This window comes from Protomyctophum parallelum (assembly GCF_964188405.1).
Source record: "Protomyctophum parallelum genome assembly, chromosome: 3".
NCBI classification, from domain to species: Eukaryota; Metazoa; Chordata; class Actinopteri; order Myctophiformes; family Myctophidae; genus Protomyctophum; species Protomyctophum parallelum.
This window is the reverse complement of record NC_139698.1, coordinates 28,438,103-28,454,406: the sequence shown is the minus strand read 5'-3', so window position 1 is coordinate 28,454,406 and position 16,304 is coordinate 28,438,103. Positions and strand designations below refer to the sequence as shown.

General features: G+C 43.6%; 2 protein-coding genes across 2 annotated transcripts; one reads left to right on the top strand and one right to left on the bottom strand.

Moving 5' to 3' along the window:
• Nucleotides 1-514: 514 nt before the first annotated feature.
• Nucleotides 515-9,397, top strand: slc6a19b (solute carrier family 6 member 19b; the record flags this gene model as incomplete). Its single annotated transcript, XM_083762105.1, has 12 exons — nucleotides 515-713; nucleotides 2,508-2,648; nucleotides 3,273-3,410; nucleotides 3,956-4,137; nucleotides 4,710-4,820; nucleotides 5,373-5,485; nucleotides 5,961-6,089; nucleotides 6,634-6,790; nucleotides 7,308-7,512; nucleotides 8,263-8,422; nucleotides 8,915-9,077; nucleotides 9,194-9,397. The coding sequence occupies 12 exons, from the start codon at nucleotides 515-517 to the stop codon at nucleotides 9,395-9,397; spliced, it is 1,902 nt and encodes a 633-aa protein (XP_083618231.1).
• Nucleotides 9,398-11,959: 2,562 nt separating this feature from the next.
• LOC310856633 (calnexin-like) lies at nucleotides 11,960-13,513 on the bottom strand (the record flags this gene model as incomplete). Its single annotated transcript, XM_083762104.1, has 1 exon — nucleotides 11,960-13,513. The coding sequence occupies one exon, from the start codon at nucleotides 13,511-13,513 to the stop codon at nucleotides 11,960-11,962; it is 1,554 nt and encodes a 517-aa protein (XP_083618230.1).
• Between the last annotated feature and the right edge of the window lie 2,791 nt (nucleotides 13,514-16,304).

Here is a 16,304-nt window from a genome sequence, read left to right as displayed (position 1 = left end):
TAAGAAGTAAATATGTTACATAATGGCGAGACCTGACTTAATCTATGAATGTTTTCATCGTGTGTCAATGAGTATCCATGCACGTTTTTTCGAATGGGATCGTGTTGCCCAACAAGGCGCACATGTACTGTATGGACCCTGTCCACATAAGTCCCATAAGATAAGACACTGATTATGTGTTTTAGCAATTAGCAGCCAAACCAGGGAACCTGGTGTTCCCTGATACCATTGCCTTTGTTTCAGGAATGATAACACTACAGGAGGAGTCTCCTTGAACAGCAGTCCATTCCTCAACTGCACACACACACACACGCACACACGCACGCACGCACGCACGCACGCACGCACGCACGCACGCACGCACACACACACACACACACACACACACACACACACACACACACACACACACACACACACACACACACACACACACACACACACACACACACACGCACACTGACTGCACACAGGGCCACAATCACATCTTATAGTTATTGGCAATAGAGGAGCCATGAGACTGCAGCTCCCCAACCCGGGCCTGGAGGCCAGGATACTGTCCTACGAGCAGCTGGAGAAGCTGGAGACGGACGAGGCAGACACCAGGCCCAAATGGGAGAACAAGACCCAGTACATGCTGACCTGCGTGGGCTTCTGCGTGGGGCTGTCCAACGTCTGGCGCTTCCCCTACCTGTGTCAGAGTCACGGAGGAGGTAAACTGTGGTGGAAAGTAGCTAAGTATGTTTACTTGGTACTGTAAGTACGGTTTTGAGGTATATGTATTAACTTTACTTGAGTATTTCCTAGTTATAACCCTTCTACCCCACTACATCTCACAGGCAAATATTGTACTTTTTACTCCACAAAAAGATAGATGCAGCTTTAGTTGCAAGTTACTTTGCAGATTTAGAGTATTATTGCAACCCTCCCTATTTTATTCTTGCTATTTGAAAATTGCAGATCTAATTGCTGAAGTCTACAAGCATTGTAGATCAGCAATTTTCGGCAAGAGGCAGACAAAAATTGGATGGGGAAAAGTACTTACACTTACTTACTATTATAGTATTATAGTATACTTTGTGTACTTTTCCTAAAAAAAAATTGAATACAGGCTTACATTTACATTTTAGGAGGTTTTTGACCATTAATGTGGAGATAGTTGTCTTGTCCATCATTGATTAGAATGAGAAAAATAATAATTAAAAAAAGAAAATTATCTTTGGTTCAATATTTGTAAAACCCACACACAGACGCAAAGGGTGCTCAATAGCACCGATTTATTAACCCATTAGGATCTGAGGGCGATTCTAAAAATTTCATGCCAAAATGTTTTGTGCTATAGGGACCTCAAGTCTGTGTGGTGGTGTATACAGTCTCTCTACTTCAGTAGACAGACTCACCGATCAACAAGCAATAACAGGATAAGAAGTTTGATATTATGCTCATAGAAAAGCCTTGAGAAATGCTTACTGTGAGGGATTGAACAGCCTACATTGTACTTTAACCACCACCACATACCCCATCGTGCCTAATGTGTGCGGTATATCTCCTGTGATGTCATGACTCATGTGCTTTTGAATTCCCCCAATAAAAGGCAAAAACTGAGGTTTTCTCTTTGGCCTATTGCTCTGATGTTTACTAAAGTATGATGTACAGCACGGAAGTGGTTCTCAAAACGTTTCCGTGTCATGGACCTCCAAATTAATATATATTTGGCCGTTGACACATCTGAAAATGTTTCACTGGGAACACATTGGACCCCTGGAGGTCCCCTGGGAACACATTGGACCCCTGGAGGTCCCCGGACCCCACTTTGAAAACCACTGATGTACAGTATGTGCCTATTAGCTCCTTTACTGATGTCCATCCAAAATACAAGTGGAATATATCTTCAGTTATATGTTATGAGTGAAATGGCGCACCCTGGTGACTAAACAACATAATGCGCCGCTAACCACATGCCTTATGTTTAAATAGGCTACTCTGTCTTATGCTGTTGTCATGGGCCAAACACTTCACATGGCCACTCACTCACTCACTCACTCACTCACTCACTCACTCACTCGTTTCATTTATTTATTTCCGATGATCACCACTATTCTGTGGTGGAAAAAGTACTCACAATTTCAAGTATCAATAGGCCTACTGCATTAATTAAGTGCAAAAGTATTGGTAAAAGTACCATTTCCCATGTCCCATTTTACAAGTTCAAAATGTATTAAAAAAAACGTTTAAAAATAGCCAATGTACAAGCTGACATTGTAGATCTGCTATTTTCAAATGTTATATATATAGGGTTGAAGTGTTTACTGTGTTTTGTAATAATTATTGAAATCTACAAAGTAAAGAAATAGTTTCCTCTGAGATGTAGTGGAGTAGAAAATTGGAAATACTCCAGCCAAGTAAAAGTACCTCAAAATTGTAGCCTATACCTAAGTACACAGTACTTAAGCAAATGTGCTTAGTTACTTTCCACCACTGCCATTGTTATTCTTCCTCTTTTTAAGGAGCCTTTATAATTCCCTTCCTGATCCTGCTGGTGTTGGAGGGAATCCCGCTCCTCCACCTGGAGTTTGCCATCGGCCAGCGTCTAAGACAAGGCAGCTTGGGATGCTGGTCCACAGTTCATCCTTACTTGATGGGAATCGGTAAGTAGGGCTGCCTGCAACTGTCGCTTAGTGCGCTCGCTGCAGCACTATAGATCTATACAGTGTGCACTTTTTGTCTCCTCAAAACCTTGGCACCTAACTATAATCCTACACATATACTTTCACTCCATTCAAACTTTATCATGTTCAGCCTACTGTGGAATCGCACAGTAGGCCTATCGCATTTATAAAATGTATTTTCCGGGGTGGAATAGCTAGGATAGGCCTACACCTGATACATATGAGTGCAACGTGGTGAATAAATATGACTTCACTAAACTGCTAAAATTAGTTTCACCTCTTCACTCTTAGCTCTTTAAGTGCCAGGTATTATTTAACCCCCCCCCCCCCCCCCCCCCCCTCCAACGGTGGAATTAAAAGTGATTATCCTGGGTTGTTCTTCCTTCTTATACTGTAGTCCCTTCCTCCTGGGTCAACAAGGTGAATAACAGAGGAAACTGTTTTCCAAGTGTCCTCTGTTATTTTTCAGAGTTGTTTACGCACTATGAGCGGCATGTGTACCTTGCTGACTCCAATTTTGCACTTTTAAGTCTGTCTGCTACAGTAAATGGCTAAATTGTAAATCGTCTCATTGCTCTCTCTGTGTTCCATATCAATTGCCAGGTATTGCGTCCATGTGTGTGTCCCTGACGATCAGCCTCTACTACAACAGCATCATTGCCTGGGTCTTGTGGTTCTTCTTTAACTCGTTCCAAAGCCCTCTGCCGTGGAGCCTGTGTCCAACCAACGACAATCTGACAGGTAGAGTAGAGCTACCGATACAATCTTTTACATACAAATACCGATTCCGATATTTAGAACTTGCATTCCGATACTGGTATCGGTATCGGAACGACCCTATACTGCAAAGTGGAAATACAATACCCCAACACATGATGCATGCCTAAACCAGCCATTCTCAACCTGCAGGCCATGGGCCGCTGCGGGGCCTGGGGGGGCCATGATGAGGATATTTGGAGTGGGCGGCCAAATTAGTGGCAACAAAACAAAACACTGACCTGCTTTGATATAGTGTTAATTTAGTCTATTAAAACCATAGCCTCGGAAACCTATTTCCACATTTTTATTTCCAGACGAAAAATATTCGTTGACTACCTTCTTTCACTGACGAAAAATAAAAACGAAATAACAACTAAGCTATTATAACTGAAACTAAAGACTAAATATAATTATTGACCATTTTGTTAACAAAAATAACATTTTAGGGAGGGACTATCCAGTATAACATTTGGTTGCACTGTTTGGTTGCACACATAATAACATTATAATGTGTAATATTGTGTCAGGCGTAGTGTTGGAGTGTGAGCGGAGCTCCCCTTCAGATTACTTCTGGTACAGACAGACTCTGAACACAACGGCCAGCATTGAGGACGGTGGAGGGCTGCAGTGGCCCATGGTGCTGTGTCACATCGCTGCCTGGGCCGTGCTCTATGTCTGCATTGTCCGTGGGATTGAGACTACTGGGAAGGTAGGCTACTTTATTTTATTTTATTTTAGGTTTTATGACCTCAATTACACCCACACAACCTGAACTTTGGACATTCAGTGGATGTTCTGTGGCCTGGGGTTTTCTCTGTGTGTTCCAAAGCCTTTTGAGCTGCAATGAAAACAGATGGCATCTGCTGGCAAATTCCTATAATTATGGGATTCGTGGACTCTTCCTTTTTTAAACCGCCTCCTCGCCACTTGCCCTACACACTTGCACTCGGTATGCGTGTTCACGCAAGGCTGTGCCATATTAAGTGCCGTCCGAAACCAAGCAGCCTTGAGTGATTATTTACAGTAGCCTATTATGGTTATATTGTTATGTACTCATCTGCCTAAATTGGCAAGCCCTTTGGGTCAACTCCTGTCGTTTTATACTTTTATACTCATCATGCAGCAGATATAAATATAAATAGCAAATATAAATTGTGGGCATGTCGTTATAAAGAAGAAAACACATTTCGGCTTGCATAGATCGGCAACTCTTTAAATAATTTGGTTCGATTACAATGCAGAAATAAGCATCAATGTGTCCCCATGTGTCCTTCTCCCGAGGTGGTGTATGTAACTGCAACACTTCCCTATGTAGTGCTGACCATCTTTCTGATCAGAGGCCTGACCCTGAAGGGGGCTACGAACGGACTGAAGTTCCTCTTCACTCCAGATGTAAGCTGCATCCTGTATGTGTAAATTGCTTTGTCGGCTCTTTAGGTTTTGTCTTTGATGCATTGTAGTGCAGTCATTAATCATGACAGCATGTGTTACAGGTGTGAGTATAGTAACGAAATCAATCAAAGATACATTCCTAGTATGGTTTAATGCCAGCTGCTCATACTGTAGATGTCACAAGTCACGCAAGAATTTATGATTTGTTTAAAGAGTTGTTTTTATTGTGCTTAAAAGGTTTGAGCTCTATGACAGTGTGTGTTCAGTAACAGGGGTCTCCCCTGCTCTCCAGCTCTTTAGTAAACAGCAAATCGGGATCGGGATACCAATTTTATCCGATCAAGAGATACATTTTTCTGCCCCGTTACATTTTTGGGTTTCATCACTTGCAATTTAACTTGTTTATCCTGTATGACATCTCTCTCTCCTGATTGGATAAAAGTACCCCAATCTAAAAATATATATTTTTTCTGTTTACTAAAGAAGCTGGAGAGGCATGAAGACCCTGATTTATTGTTTATACTGTATACAAATAAATAATGTTTGTCTCAGTTGGCAGAGCTGATGAATCCATCGACCTGGTTGGATGCAGGTGCTCAGGTCTTCTATTCCTTCTCGTTGGCGTTTGGTGGGCTCATCTCCTTCTCCAGCTATAACTCAGTACAGTAAGCGACTGTTTTAGAATGTTATCATTTACTGCTTTTCCAAAGATTGAAAGGAAAGATTAAGAGAAACCAAGGAATTGGAGAATAATTATTCAATGTTAGGACAAGGGAATTGGAGAATAATCATAATGAACAAAATCGTTTAATAAATTAAATAAATGGCAATAAAATGTAATAGTTGTTGTAGCTGTGGTTTTAATTGGGTATTGAATGAATGAATGAATGAATGAATGAATGAATGAATGAATGAATGAAGGGATATTATAATTTCTTGACCCGTCCCACGTGGGATTATCAGACACGGCAATTAAATCAGTAACAAAAACAAAATCAAAACTATTATTTTCTCACTTTCTTCAGTTGTTGCCCGTATCTGGTATATTGACTCTTACCTTATAGAGTCTATAAAAGGATGGTCTTATCTAAACTGTATCTTATAGATTGCTCCGTTGCCCTGTGTGTCTTCTCTCCACAGTAACAACTGTGAGCAGGATGCAGTGATCATCGGCATAATCAACGGCTGCACCTCTGTGTTCGCTGCCACCGTCATCTACACCATCATCGGCTTCAGGGCCACGGACCGCTACGACAGCTGTCTCAGCGGGTACGTATAATTTGACAATAATGGATATGTTCACACTTGCAGCCACATATACTGTATATTTATATTGGCATAATGTGGCATTTGGCAGGACCTGGTATCAGATTGGTTTGATCAAGTCTAACCAGCCAAAAACACAAAATAAATATAGGCCTCAGATTTTTACCAAAATGGATTTGAACCACATTCATAGATGGTTTCAGATTTATAAAGATGTGTCTCAATTTTAATCCTGATCTAGGCCATACTTCATCATACGATGGTGTTGCTCGACAAAAGTAGCCGACCGGCAAGCTCACAAGCGTCGCAATTTTTCGGTGAGCGACAGAGCATGAATTAAGCATTACTCACAGCTATGGCGTTACATCGTTGCCAGATCAACCAATGCGGGCGGCCATAGCTGAATGGGTAGAGAAGCAGATGGTCTCAGCCAGGTTGAATTCTCAGCCCCCACTAATGTGTCGAGGTGTCTCTGAACGAGACACTTAGTGGATTATGACAACGTACAGTAGTCTAACATACTGTAAGGATGTGTTTTTGCTCTCAGGAACATCTTGGCATTGCTCAACGCGTTTGACCTTCCTGAAGGCCACATCACCGAGAACAACTATGACCAGGTTCTGCAGGATTTCAATCAGACGAACATGGACGTCGTTCAAGGGCTGGATCTGAAGACGTGTGACTTGAATACTTTCCTAAGTGAGGTAAGATGTTATTCGCATTTGCTATATGAAATCGTTCATTTCCCGTCAGTCACTCATTATCCCCATACATGGATTTCCCATCAGTCACTGTCACTCATTATCCCCATACATGGGAATGCCCCCCTATATGGTGCCCAGGTCTCGTGACATCACGTGACATCATCAGGGATGGAGATGGTCATAGTAAATGTGACTTGCTGTCGCAATTAAGCCCATTATGTCATCAATATTGGCCAGCAATAATCTGGCCTCAAACCCTTAGATCTCCATATATGGATATATATGGTTGCAACATCATCTGTTTTGTACTAGTCTGTTGTACATCACAGGTACAAACCAGACCCGAGTTGTGAATTTATATCATTATCTAACTTATATACTGTATGCCGGGGAGCTATATAAAATGCCCATTTATATTCTCTAATTTTGCCCCTTTTTGAAGTGATGGTATAGAAATTCTGGTCTTGTGTTTTGTTGTGTTGTGTTGTGTTGTGTTGTGTGGTGTGTTGACCTCTAGGGAGTTGAAGGTACTGGTTTAGCCTTCATCGTGTTCACAGAGGCCATCACCAAGATGCCCATCTCTCCCGTGTGGTCCGTCCTGTTCTTCGTCATGCTCCTCTGTCTCGGCATGTCGTCCCAGTTTGGTCAAATAGAGGGAGTTATGGTAACCATACAGGACCTCAAAATCTACCCCAAGTCGTGGTCCAAAGAGGCTGGCAATGGTGAGTTCAAAGTTCCGTTCATGGAAATCTTTTGCTTGGTAGTAAATAGCCGATCTACAAGCTCACAACATGTTGCAGATGCGACGTGTCGTGAGCATGTAGATCAGCTATTTGCAGGATGCATGATTCAGTAAGTAGGCTACTGTATAGGTCAGGCTTTACAACAAGCTGGAGTGCAGGCATGTGCTTCGATGCACCCACATGGACATCAATCTGTCTGTCTGTGTGTAATCTTCGACGCCCAACACAGTCATACAAAGGATAAATCAGGCTTGAGAGGCCCTTGCACACAGACACCAACGAACATTTAAAGCAAACATACAGTATGCTTCTCTGACCTCTTGCAAACCTACTCCGACATTGCCTTCTGAGCATATGGTGTGTCATCTTTTCAATCGAGCTCAGTGTGACTGTTGCCTTTTTGCTGTGATGCTTTAAAAGGCTAAAAGTTGATGCAAGAAAAGGTCGCATCAGACTCTTGTGTGCAGGGATCATTGTGATATTACTGCACTTAATTGACAAGTCTGAATTAAGAGAACGGAGCATCGCAGCATCTCAGCATTCTTGCCTTTTATTGATACATTGTAGAGAGAATCAGGGAGTGACATGCAGCAAAGGTCTTGGAATCGAACCCGGGACTCGCTGTCAGGTGTCAGTAGGGCCTAGGTGGTATGTGTGCCTTAATCACTTTGCCGACGGTGCCTCCAAATGATTAGTTTTATTGATGTGGCTTGTTTGTCTTCTTCACAGGTGTGACTTGTGCGCTCTGCTGCCTGGTGGGTTTGGTATTTGTCCAAGGTTCAGGGAGCTACTGGCTGACCGTCTTCGATGTCTACGGACCATCCGTCCCTCTGTTGGTCGTTGCTCTCTGTGAGGTGCTCGTTGTTGTCTACGTGTACGGAATAGACAGGTAACCAAGAGACAACAAATCGACATACAGTATAACCACTGTCACCCTGCCGTTCCTATATTGGTCCTGTCGTATCATTATAGCCGAAGAGATAACATTTTTGTCTGAATGTAAAATGGTCAAAGTATAAAACAGCTTAATTGGTTTAAGATTGCAAACTAATGGAAACAATGGAAACACATGTCTGATATATTATGTTGTGCAAGTTGTAAACCCTTTTCCTGTCATTTGGAAGCAAAGACTTGCAGCATGCAGGTTCCCAAAACAATCCCAGTAAAAATCCAATTTTATTTTCCTGCATTTAAAAAAATTGATATATTTCAAAAGTTTATCTCAATATCTCAATTCTCTCAGTTTTCATAACCTAATGCACTGTAAGTGGGTGACATGTCATTTTGACAGTTGTAGCATATACAAGAGATTCTGTAGCTACTTGGAAGACATTTTCTATACTGTGATTATGAGACAGGTGAGCTTATTGTTTTCCCATAGGTTTAACGACGACATCAAGTTCATGATCGGCCACAAGCCCAACCTGTTCTGGCAGGCCACATGGAGAGTGGTCAGCCCACTCATCATGGCTTTCATACTGATCTTCTATCTCATCACCAAGGTTACTGAACAACTCTTCTACAAGACCTGGAATCCTGAATCGGTAGAGTTCTTATTAATCAATTCAATGAAATTTATACTGTATAACGTGCAAAACAATGACAACTGTCACACAATACAGTATAGGCCTACATAACCATTTATGCTTTCTGTTTGCAGGAGACTTTCCCAGTAATGGAGCAAGAGGCCTATCCTTTCTGGGTGTATCTCGTCATCTTTACACTGGCAGGAATTCCCAGTCTCGCTGTCCCTCTTATTGCTATTTTTAAATGTTTATGGGGAAAGAAACGTGATAAAAGTCTTATCCAAAACATCTCTGACAACACGCAAATGAATGACGAGCCCCAGAAGTCATTTGACTGATGAACTGCAGAAGAAGCCTTTGTCGACTTTTGCACACTCTTGGAGTTTACATGAGTTTATATTATTATTATTATTATTATTATTATTATTATTATTATTATTATTATTATTATTATTATTATTATTATTATTATTATTATTATTATTATTATTATTATTATTATTCAGAATCAGCTATATTGTCACATCACAGGTTTACAGTTTTTTGTGAATTGCCATCGTATCGTTATTTCTTAGAAGTAAGAGAGGGGAGAAGAGGGGGGGGGGAAGAAGATCAAACAAAAAACACAACATATATCTACAGTACGGTATAAAAGGTGCCTAAACGGCATGCACATTGTATGCTGTGCATGCAATATAAAAAAGCTAAAAAATTAAAACACATCAGTGCGTTGTACATAGGATTAGGTGCAAAATGTCAGTGCGTGACGACCGCATAATCCACATAAACGTAGACTAACACGGTTTCCATGAGGAAAGGCAAGGAAAAACGAAACGTTATGAAGGCACATGTCTGTATAATCCACAAGGCCCAAGGAAGAAAACGTCTGTATAATCCACAAAGCCCAAGGAAGAAACCAAGTCAACTTGTTCCTGGTATAATCCACAAGGCCCAAGGAAGAAACCAAGTCAATTTGTCCCTGGTATAATCCACCGGTAGGTCTGAGACCAGTCTACAACGCCTGTTATCAGGCTGTGGACTCTTGCTATGGTATGATTCTTTAACGTGCTCTGCTGACGTTGACCCACTAACAAGTTTACATGAATCACTTGAACACTCGCATCTCTATTCTTAGGGGAACATTCACCGACAATAGCAGATCGTGACACGTTGTGAGCTTGTATAGAACTATTACGACAGGCAACATCCTGCTATATGGCGACCATATAGCGACAGGCAGCCGCTATATGGGAGGAAGCTTCAGTGAATGCACCTTATGAGTCTGGCCCTGCCAGGCTACCGCTGTTTGGCAAGATGCAATCGTGATGCAACTCTCTATGGGTCTGATACAGATACCTGCTTATATAGGCCTACAAGCCCTACAGTATGGTGATTGTGGAGAAAAAAGCGCAACCAAGACTTTTAGATTAAAATTACAATTAGGTGAAAACAAAAAAATAGAAAAAAAAGAAACCGGGTACTGCATTAGTACAAAGTATCAGGAATGTGTCAAAATGTTGTTTTATTTGTGCCTGTAACTGTGGTTTAATAACAATCAGTGGGGTTGTATGTACTTTTTTGTAATTTTTTGTGAACTTCAAACTTTCCAAGGGAGTTTCAAAGAAGAGCTACAGTGTACAGTAGAATAGAGAAAGAAAATAATAAAGCAGAAAAGAAACAAGAAAGTGCTACCAGTACCAGCTTTGTTTCTAACTGGATGTACTTTATGTCTAACCTCTTACTGTCCCAGTTGGATTATGCTATGTGTATGTAGATGTCCAAAGTCCTCAATTGCCACAACAACAAATAATGACACTAAAAATAACCATAGACTACAAGTCGACAACAAAAGTATGCCATGGGACGGACTGTGTGCTTTATGAGGTTCATGAGTCAAGAACCACACCTTTGAGAAAGGTTAAAAATGTTTATTGAATGAATGAAAATGAATGGATCGTTTGTTCCACTTTAGCTTGTGGGTCCAGTGGATTAAGATATCTTTAATACTTTTCATTGTTTCAATAGTTATTAACGAACACACAGACAACAAAAATCTAAAACCTCCCGACAGCAACCAAAAGGAAATAATAGGTGGATGCTACAGTATAAGAGCCCATTTGGTCCCCCATTCTAGTATCCATAGAATATCTGTTAGTGTCTATCACAGCGCTTTCTCTTTTTGAGCCCCTGCTATATCCAGCTTTTGGTGTCTCAACAAACTTTGTCCTACACAAACATTCAATTCCCATGGATGTACTTTTATGTCTGATGATGTACGAAAATTAGAGCGCCCCTCACTTCACACGGGTGTGATTTTTGTAATCATACAGTTAATATGATTTTGTTCCACAGTCAACCCTTGTTGGATTAATGTGTTGCATGTGTTAATTTAGGTTTGGTTTATGTTCCTGTGTTTGTTCACCCGTGTCACCTGCATTAAAACACCCAAGTCTCGGGGTCTGACCACCTCACCGCACCATCATGGTACACAAACAAGTTCAACTACTGACCCGTTGCCCAGGTAGGATATAGTGCAGGTGAAGGCACAAGGTTTCAGTCCAACCCAGCTGTACAATATGTCAAATTCGGGGACAGTTTCAGCCTGACCCAAGCCGCACTGACTTGCATTACAAAAGTCAAATTAAAATCAAAGTTGCATTTCGTTATCCTCAGTAGGCTGCAGCCCTGACAGCTGACTAGCCTCCAAAGACAATACTGACATTATAGGACACTGTTTTGCCCAATGGGTACTGACATCATGGGACAATTGGTACTTACCTCACCGACAATGCTGACTGATTGCAATAGTATTCAAAATCACACTTGTGTGAAGTGAGTGGTGCCTAGATGATGAAGTCTGATAGGCATATCTGCGTCCAGCATTGTACCAGTGAAATAGGCTAGTACTTGTCTAACTTCCTGCGTCTCACCCCTTCGCTATCGTTATCCGACTCCGTGGAATCCTCCTCTTCATGTGTGTTATCTCCAGAATCTCCATCACATGTTTTCTTCGGCGTCGTCTTCTTGTACTGTACGACACCGATCAACACAGTGGCCAGAGCCGTGACCACGGCTACATACAGCACAAGCGGCCAGGGAAGACCATCACCCATTGTAACAGTCAGATCCTCGGCTTCCTCCTCAGCATCATACTTGTCTTCCTCCTCATCCTCCTCAGCTTCGTCCTCGGCTTCCATCTCGGCGGCGCCTTCGGCTGCCCTCTTCAATGACCAGCCATCGTTGGCCCAGTGCTCGGCTGTGCTGTGGTCGCTGGTTACTAGGAAGTTGTCGAAGAAGATATCGGATGACGTGGACCACAGCTCCAGCCCCACGGCACCGATCGGACTCATTCTGAACGGGTGCAGGTCCTCGAAGAAGTCTGGGTTGGGAATCTTCCTGGGTTTCCAGGCGGCCACCGATTCATCGTCCATAGCCTCATCCCAGTCTTCCGATTCATCGTCCATATCTTCACGCCTGTTATCCCTTCTGTCATCCGATTCATCCTCTATATCCTCATCCTCGTCTTCGTCTTGTTGTTGTTTAACGTCAGATCCATCGGCCAAATCCTCACCATCGGCAGATTCGGTGTCATCTCCGCCCACTGCATCTGCGCCAGCGATCCGTGTAGGGGAGTCCTCATTCAAATCATCAGGTTTGACGGCATTTGGCTTCTGGCTCTTGGTCTTCTCATCCCAGTCATCTGGCTTGCGGTCATCCGGGTCTTCGATCTCTGCGGGAGGATTGACTGAGGGCGTCATGTCCGTCAGCAGGTTGCCGCTGTTCACCACCTTTTCATCCACCAGGATCTCAAAGCTGTTGTCTGGCTTCACCACCAGTGTGTACAGGTGGGTCCTTTTATCAGTGAAGTATGACTTGAGGTCGCCGTCAGGTTTCTTTGCGCGTTTCTCCTCAAACTCTCCCGTCTTGGGGTTCTTGTGTCTGAAGATGAAGTGCAGCTTGTGGTCCTCTCCACACTTATCTGGCCCAAACATTATGGTGTAGGGGGTTGTGTCCGCAAAGCGTTTCAGGTCGAGGTCAGGGGTCTGGGTCAGGAGTTTGAGGTATGCACCACCACAGTCAGGAACTGTCTGAAAGTTCACCTCATACTGGACAACGAGGGGCTGAGTGTCAAAGATAAAAGGTGTAGGAAAATGGGCAGATATGGCGTGGTGTTTGTCCTGAGACTTAAGGACGAGGCCTTTGTCTCCTGGAAGCTTGCTGAGCTTCATCTCTTCAACCTCCCATTCACCATCATACCTGGCGATGTCCTCATCGGCGCCTTCCTTCTTGGCACTTGATACCACCCAGCCGTCTAACGTCCCCTTGCCAAAGGACTCTGCAAAGAAATGTTCTCCTCTGGGCTCTGGTGCTTTGAAGGTGTGTAGGGAGGCCGGGCGGAGGCAGCACAGACCCATGGCGAGCAGGGCAACACATAGCCTGAACTTAAGCTCCATGATCGTCCCTGTTTGGTGATGTGACCGCTTGAAACTACCAGCCTATATACTGTATGTCTCTCGTGATTATCTTAAACAATGTCCTAACATCACTCTGCAACTAGGATTAACTAATAAGCAAAAAATGTTAAAAACAGGCTTCTTATAACACTGATTGAATGCGCCCTCGCTCTTTTATGTTGATGGTGACGTCGCAATTCCGTCTGCTTTGTGATTGGCTGAGAGGCATTAGGTGCACCTTATTTATTTGCATTCTAATCACTAGTTGATTAGAGTTGGAGGCCAGTCTGACTGTGACATCATGACAGCATGTTGCTCATCCTATAAAAAATCTGCATATCATTCTGTTGCTGCAAATAACTACACAGCAAAATACGTTTATGTAACGCCATGTGGCAGATATAAATTAAAATTCAGTGGGTGCCCCTCACTTCACACAAGTGTGCTTTTTGAGGGCCGCTAGGCCCTCCTATGCCCAGCTTTCCGGGTTTATGCTTTGTGTGTTTGTGTGTACAAATTTGAGATGATTTGATTGGCTAAGCACGGAACGTGATCTATGATGATGATGATGTATGTACAGTAGGACGAAATGTGCCCCTCACTTCACATGAGTGTGATTTCTTTCTAAAATAGAGAACATTGCATGTTGTGAGCTTGTATATCATCTATTTTATACCTATTGTGCGACAAATCATATAGGGCTTTAGGCTTAAGTGGCTGACTCGGAATGGATGATATGAATTCTATTCAATTCATTATTCTAACATGCATTCGAAATGTAGACTATAGAACCTTAATTGAATGTGTGTGCAGGTGGGCAAATCTAGAAATTGCCTACTCATATTTTACACAGCATTTGAGGCCTATCTGTGGTTCTCCCACAAAAATTAGTACCAGTCTTCAATAATCATGATTACTCACCACCAGGGGGCAGTGTAGAAACTCGCCATAGTCACACAGTGGCCACAGTTAATCACATATTACTGGACTTGGACTTTGTTTAAAACGTCTGGTGACTCTGGTCTATGGTTAAAGTACCAGCCATGCTGGTAATAATGATGACAAACAAAATGCATTATTTCAAAACACGGTTAATTAATTAGCGCACAATGGCTGTCATGTCATATTAGCTGCAGGCATTAAGGCCTATGGTCAGGCATAAATAGACGGTCACTGAAAACGCGTCTAAGGTCACTGGAAATTATCATGGCCCTCTGTTGACGCCTACTGATTTCGGTGACCCCATGGACTGTTCTCTACCGCCACCCACTGGACAATATGTTTATTTGACGCAAGACCCAAGACCTGCGTGACTCCAAGATCGTCACACTGTACAAAAACAAGGGAGACCGCAGTGACTGCAATAATTACCGTGGCATCTCTCTGCTCAACATCGTGGGGAAGATCTTTGCCCGTGTTGCCCTCACTAGACTCCACCTCCTTGCAGAGCGCGTCTACCCTGAGTCACAATGTGGCTTTCGGGCAGAAAGGTCCACAGTGGATATGATCTTCACCCTTCGACAGCTACAGGAGAAATATCGGGAACAGAGGAGACCCCTGTATCTCGCTTTCGTCGACCTCACAAAGGCCTTCGACCTTGTCAGCAGAGATGGTCTCTTCAAGCTGCTTGCAAAGATCGGATGCCCCCCAAAACTCCTTGCCGTCATAAAATCCTTTCATGACAACACGCAACGTCTGTTGGGAAGGTGAAACATCAAAGTCCTTTCCAATCTGCAGTGGCGTGAAACAGGGTTGCGTTCTTGCACCAACCCTCTTCGGAATCTTCTTCTCCCTAGTACTGTCAGCTGCTTTTTTGCTCATGTCCTGAAGGTGTCTACCTACACACCAGAGCTGATGGCAAACTCTTCAACCTTGCGCGTCTGCGCTCTAAGACCAAGGTGACCAGTGTCCTCCTGAGGGAAATGCTTTTTGCTGATGATGCAGCACTAGCATCCCACACCGAGTCTGGTCTCCAGGGGCTGATGGACAGGCTTTCATCTGCTTGTAAGGAGTTCTGTCTTACCATCAGTATAAAGAAGACCAATGTCATGGGACAGGATGTTGGAACTCCACTCTCCATTGACATCAAGGGTCAGACTCTGGAATGTGTTAACACCTTCATATACCTCGGATCTGCAATCTCCAGCGATCTTTCCCTTGACACAGAACTGGGCACCCGTCTTGCAAGAGCCGCCACAGTGATGGCCAGGCTGTCACAAAGAGTGTGGTCAAACAACCACCTATCTACGCGCACAAAACTCCAGGTCTACCAAGCCTGTGTCGTCAGCACCCTGATGTATGGCAGCGAGGCCTGGACCACATACACCAGACATGAGAAACGACTCAACAGCTTCCACCTGCGTTGTCTACGTCGCATCCTGGGAATCTCTTGGCAGGACAAAATTCCCAACACAGAAGTCCTGGAACGTGCTCACTCCACCAGCATGTTCACCATGCTGAGCCAGCGCCGCCTCAGGTGGCTTGGCCATGTCCACAGGATGGACCCCAGCCGGCTCCCCAGGGCCGTCCTGTATGGAGAGCTGTCAACAGGCTCCAGACCTCTTGGTCGCCCACGCCTGCGCTTCAGGGACGTTTGCAAACGTGACATGAAGCAGGCAGGCATTGACCACAACAGCTGGGAGGAAGCTGCAAAGGACCGTGGCGTATGGAGGCGGACTGTCGCTGCAGGAACTCGCCGTGCCGAGGAGAGACACATCTCTTTGCTGCAGGCAAAGAGACAGAAGAGGAAACTGCGTGAAGCAGCCCCCACTCCTGTGCCAGTCCCCTCTCG